Consider the following 6664-nt stretch of genomic DNA (forward strand, 5'->3'; position numbering starts at 1 on the left):
AATTAGTGAAACTTTTATTACAAATATTAGTACCAAAACTTTTTCACCACTTGTCTTTTTTTTTTTTAAAAAAAGAGAGAAAAAAAAAACATTTAGTAATAAAATTACAAGAGCTACTTTTATAAAAGTAATTGTACAACATGTGTTATAAAAGATTTATTAAATAAAAGATGTTACAAATAATTTTAATTAAAAGTTGCTAGAATCCTTTTTTTTCATTGAAAAAAAAAAAAACATTAACTTGAACTCAGGAATTTAATGCTAAGAAAATATATAACAATTTATATTTTAGTTAAACATAACTGGTTGTAAATAAATATAACACAGTAATCAAGTTAAATTAAAACCAATATGAACATGAATGCAAAGATTTAGATCCTTTTTATTTAAAAAAATATTTTATCACATGCTTCAAAAATATGGTGTCACTAGTATCAACAATACTGTATATAGTCAGATGACATTTCTGAGAAAAACTCTTATTCCATTTTGCTACAACAAAAAGGTATCTCACCAGTGAAAACACAAACAGTAAAGACACCATTGGAAAAATTAAACGCTTTTTTTAAAAATATATTAAAAGAATGGGGTTTGTCACCAGCATATGAATAAAACTACAATAAATTAGATGGACCTTAAGTGAAAAAAAAGAAAACTTTTAAAACAAAACAAGAATATGGCTTTTAAATAGTGTGAACATGACTGTTAATAGTTAGATAGTTCTTTCTCGAAAAATCTTAATTACATATACTACATAAGTAAAGTTTCTCACTACTATGAAGATGACTATGTTGAGTCAAACTACCTCTTAATGAAAAACTTGTTACATATACTACGAGAATAAGGCTTTTCACCACTATAAACACGAGTGTTTGATCAGACTACTTTTCAGTGAAAAAATTTTATTACACACCCATATATAAGGCTTCTCACCAGTGTGAACACGACAGTGTTTTCTCTGATAATTTTTAGTAAAAAAACTTTAATTACATTAACTACAAGAACAAAGTTTCTCCCCAGAATGAATACTACACTGTTTATTCAGAGTCACTCTATGTGAAAAACTCTTATAACATATTTTACAAGAATAAGGTTATGGGTCAGAATGAACATGACCATGTGTAGTGAGATGACTTTTTCGTGAAAATTTTTCATTACAAATACTACAAGAATAAGGTTTCTCACCAGTATGAATACGACTGTGTCTTGTCAGACTACCTTTCTGTGAAAAACTCTTATTACATATACTACAAGAATAAGGCTTCTCACCAGTATGAAAAAGACTGTGCATTGTCAGATAATCTCTTCGTGAAAAACTTTTCTTACATATACTACAAGAATAAGGCTTCTCACCAGTATGAACATGACTGTGGACAGTGAGATGACTTTTTAGTGAAAAACTTTTATTACATATACTACAAGAATAAGGCTTCTCACCAGTATGAACACGACTATGTGCAGCGAGACCACCTTTTTGTGAAAAACGATTTTTACATATACTACAAGAATATGGCTTCTCACCAGTATGAACATGACTGTGTGTAGTGAGATGAAATTTTAGTGAAAAACTCTTATAACATATGCTACAAGAATAAGGCTTCTCACCAGTATGAACACGAGAGTGTTTATTCAGAGTCCCTCTTTCTGAAAAACTCTTATTACATTTACTACAAGAATAAGGCTTCTCACCAGTATGAACACGACAGTGTGTAGTGAGATGACTTTTTAGTGAAAAACTTTTATTACATATACTACAAGTATAAGGCTTCTCACCAGTATGAACAAGACTGTGGTCTTTCAGATTACATTTTAGTGAAAAACTCTTATTACATACACTACAAGAATAAGGCTTCTCACCAGTATGAACACGACTGTGTGTAGTGAGATGACTTTTTAGTGAAAAACTTTTATTACATATACTACAAGTATAAGGTTTCCCACCAGTATGAACAAGACTGTGGTCTTTCAGATTACCTTTTAGTGAAAAACTCTTATTACATATACTACAAGAATAAGGCTTCTCACCAGTATGAACAAGACTGTGTATAGTCAGACTACCTCTTTGTGAAAAACTTTTCTTACATTTACTACAAGAATAAGGCTTCTCACCAGTATGGACACGACTGTGTGTAGTGAGATGACTTTTTAGTGAAAAACTCTTATTACATATACTACAAGCATAAGGCTTCTCACCAGTATGAACACGACCGTGTGTAGTGAGAGTCCCTCTCTTTGAAAATCTCTTATTACATATACTACAAGAATAAGGCTTCTCACCCGTATGAACACGACTGTGGGTAAATAAATGACTTTTTAGAGAAAAACTTTTATTACATATACTACAAGAATAAGGCTTCTCACTAGTATGAACAAGACTGTGTATAGTCAGACTACCTCTTTGTGAAAAACTTTTCTTACATATACTACAAGTATAAGGCTTCTCACCAGTATGAACAAGACTGTGGTCTTTCAGATTACCTTTTAGTGAAAAACTCTTATTACATACACTACAAGAATAAGGCTTCTCATAAGTATGAACAAGACTGTGGTCTTTCAGATTACCTTTTAGTGAAAAACTCTTATCACATTTACTACAAGAATAAGGCTTCTCACCAGTATGAACACGACTGTGGGTAGTGAGATGACTTTTTAGTGAAAAACTTTTATTACATATACTACAAGAATAAGGCTTCTCACCAGTATGAACACGACCGTGCGTAGTGAGATGACCTTTTAGTGAAAAACTTTTATTACATATACTACAAGAATAAGGCTTCTCATTAGTATGAACACGACCGTGTGTAGTGAGACTACTTTTTTGTGAAAAACTTTTATTACATATACTACAAGAATAAGGTTTCTCAGTAATATGAACGCGATTGTGTTGAGTGAGACTATCTTTTTGTGAAAAATTTTTTTTACAGATACTACAAGAGTATGGTTTCTCACCAGTATGAGCACGACTATGTTTAGTCATGACTTTTTTCTGAAAAACTCTTATTAAAAACACTACAAGAAGGTTTTTTCCCCAGTGTGAACACAACTGTGTTTATTCAGAAGCTCACTTTGAGAAAAACTATACAAGAAAAAGGCTTCTCACCAGTATGAACACGACTATGTTTTGTCAGATTACTTTTTAGTGAAAAACCCTTATTTTATATACCACAAGAATAAGATTGTTCACCAGTATGAATTTTAGTGTTTAGACAAACTTTTTCCTGAAAAACATTTGTTAGAATAACAAGAATAAGCTTTACTTACAGAATGATACTTATTCTGAATTGAATTAGGCTTTTAATAACATATGATACAAAAAAGAGCATGCTGTATCAAGTCACTTATTTTGACTAAATTTTTAATTAAGTAAAATATAAATACTGTAGAAATATGATTATCTTACAGCAGACATATGATTTATTAATCGAGGCATCTGTGAAAGCATTAATTTAAAATATATTGAGATGTAAATATTTACTATTACTTGTAAACTACTTCAATAATATTTCTCTTTTGTTGAACATGCCAAGATACAAAACTAAATTATTCCACTTTATGTTTATCACAAAAAAACTGCAGAAACAATGTACAACTTCAAGTATTAGATCCAATGAAATTTGATACACTATTAATGAATGCAGTTTCAGACATAGTGTAAAATTAATGTTATTAGGAAGACATATTATAAAAATGAACATGAATAAACAATATTGATATTAACTGTTTTGAACATGAAATTATCAAATTTGATTTCATTTGTAATTTATTCACACAGACACTGCAGAAATATAGTTAAAAAAAAATTTTTTTTTTCACTTTCACAAACTCAAAAGGTTTAACATTATCTATTTAAAAAAACTTTGCCAATTTTTATATCAATGTTCTATCATGCACAAGAAAAGCAAGCTCTTATTCATTACCATAAATATGAGAAGGTCAAAAGAGTTTAATTCTATTTTCAAGTATTAAATTGCTTAACAGAAGTAAAATGTTTAACACTAAAAAGTATAACTATGAACAACACTTGGGAACTTATAAACACATAAACTACAAACATTAAATTTCCATGTGTAAATATTTTTCTGTCAGAACATCATAGCAACTATGACATACATTGCACAGATAAAATTTGCTGATAATATCACAACATAGAATGAGATTGCCTTTAATAATAATGTTTCCTTTTGCCAGAAAGAAATTAGACACACTTAATGACTAGTGTATTGATTATATAAATCATAAAACACAATCTTTAAAAAAAAAAAGATTTATGCAGACACAATATAAATTTTATTTACTGTCAGCAAGAAGATATTTTATCATTCACAACGATTTTTATTTCGTATAAAGAAGATAATATATGAATTAGATCTGCATGGAAATAACCTTTTTAAAGCGCTTTCTATATTGCTTCCATATTGATTGTTGTAAGATTATGGATATGGAGACTTATAAATTTAACCTTCGGTATAAGTAAGAAAGTACGTTTTAATATAGTTTATCTCAGCCAAGAATTTTTCAACAAATAAGTTACAACTATCTTTTGCGGTGAGAGTTGGTTACGTTACCGGTTGCCAACTTCAACACACCTGATGTCCAGAACCTTGGGACAGTTTTTAAAAAGTAGAGGAAGCTTCTACATAATATTAGCTTATCCTTTTTTAAGAGACCATGTATACTGTAGAAAACTGCATATGCAATAAAGTATGATGCTATTGAGAAAGTGATAGGGAGAATTTTTGCGAGTAGAGTATTTCGCTAATGGGGATATTTCCGTATCATCCCTCACTAATGAAGTCTCGTTTGCATCTCAGAATTCACACACATGAATTTTTAGCATGCAATATTTTTGTGTCTTTGAAGACTATTATCACAGTTTACATTTAACACACCTCTGATTGCTATAGAGGATGAATTTGAGCTTAAATTGATGATCCTTTTCTCTCCACGATGATTGAAAGTGCGTTAATCACATTTTGTGTCAACACTCCCTAAATTAGAACAGATTTGTATACAAAATAGAAGTTTCTATATAAATTATATATAATATTTTAAGATATCCACAGTTTAAATTACGTCACGCTTTCCTTGAATGGTAGAGTTAATTTAAACAGTCGCAGTTAGCTGAATACTTCCTCGTCTTACGACAGTAGATGTTGCAGTTGAAATCTACTCAAGTATAATTTGTTTCTGGTATATATTCAAGTGGACAAAAATAGGACGCAAAAAGCATCAGTCAATCAACAAGTAAAAGCGTCGGACTTCTCGGAGTCGTCAGTGTCGGACGTTTTTTCGTCAGCGTAAAATTTTGTTTGAAACTCTGTCAACATCTGTTTTCATCCATCTCGGGTGAGCGGATTAAACATTGTAAATTGGATTAAAATACTATCTTGTGCATTGGAATACAGAAACTTGGATTATTTATATCAGCAAATTGATTTCCTTATTTTGTGTTCCGCCCACTAGTGCGGGCTGAAGTAACTGTTGGCGACAACAAGGTAAGCGAATTTCAAGTTTTCTCAAGTATAAATATTTCCCCTTCTTTCCCCAACATGAGGGAGGAAGAGATGGATTTGTCTACAAACCTGCACTACTCTCGAAAGATTAAAGTGTCCTCCGAAACAAATTTGGAATTTAATGATACGGTCACAGAACAACTCGAATATGCTACTGCCGGTGGAGTGTCTACTTACGCAATAATGTTTACCCCAATAGGACAAAATTCCTTCCCGAAGAAACCTATCATACTGAAAGAGGACCTGACTAAAGCTGTCACAGAACCTAGAAACATAATATCTTGTATGCACACTAGAAATGGTAAACTTCTTATTAAAACAGCGAATTTGAACACGGCAATCGAAATCTCTAAGCTAACCAAAATTATGGAAGTCCAAACCCAATCTAGCATCTTAACAGAAAATATCACCTCAAAATTCCTACTACAAGAAATCCCCCTTGACCATGCACTCACCGAACTAGCAGCCGAATTATCATATAATAGTCCGTGGGCCAAACTCATTTATCGTTCAAGTTCGTTCCGATACTTTGGGGGCAATTTTTTCTTTTGACAAAACGATTCAGAATGTTTTAGTATTTTTAATTTTATAAAGTTCTCCAAATATTATTTGGTCATAATTTAATGACAATCGATTTTATGACGCACTCTTTTTCTGTATGCCTTCGTACTCTCATCCAGTGAAATCGTCGAATTATTTTTTCCTCCGCCAAGCTAACCAATCACGCATTGTCTCCTCACAGTCGCTTACAGCAATGTTTGTAAGCAAATTGTTGGTTGCATTGATGATAATTTTCTCGATTTCATTTTAATCCTTTGAATTTTTTTTAAAATTTAAATAAAGGTCTCTTTTTAGAGCCAACTATATATTGATAACGCTTCATTTTCCCGCTTTACTGTTAAATATTTGATTTTCGTTCCGAAATTCGAATTGTGCAGGCGGTCGCATTGCGATGCCTCTCTGACCTAATCAAGAATTTGTCTCCGATTTTAAGATACAAAAATATATACTTAGCTGAAAAATGAGAAGGAATTATTTGTCTTATTTTAATTTTAATAATATTTGCTGAGTTACAAATTTAAGGGGGATATTTATATATAGATCCCACCGAAGAAATGAAAGTATTGTAGTTATGTTGATGAAATGTTAAA

General features: G+C 31.1%; 1 protein-coding gene across 1 annotated transcript; it reads right to left on the reverse strand.

Moving 5' to 3' along the window:
• Positions 1–360: 360 nt before the first annotated feature.
• Positions 361–5146, reverse strand: LOC107439543 (uncharacterized). The gene has a single exon (XM_016052172.4). It carries the CDS (start codon positions 2975–2977, stop codon positions 1094–1096), a length of 1884 nt encoding a protein of 627 aa, XP_015907658.2. The 5' UTR covers positions 2978–5146; the 3' UTR covers positions 361–1093.
• Positions 5147–6664: the final 1518 nt, after the last annotated feature.

The sequence above is a fragment of the Parasteatoda tepidariorum genome, chromosome 6 (genome assembly GCF_982258835.1).
Source record: "Parasteatoda tepidariorum strain Cologne lab strain chromosome 6, Ptep-v5.0, whole genome shotgun sequence".
NCBI classification, from domain to species: domain Eukaryota; kingdom Metazoa; phylum Arthropoda; class Arachnida; order Araneae; family Theridiidae; genus Parasteatoda; species Parasteatoda tepidariorum.

Excerpts from the sequence above, each read along its gene's own strand:
- LOC107439543 (XM_016052172.4), bottom strand. The coding sequence starts at position 2,977 with ATGACTAAACATAGTCGTGCTCATACTGGTGAGAAACCATACTCTTGT.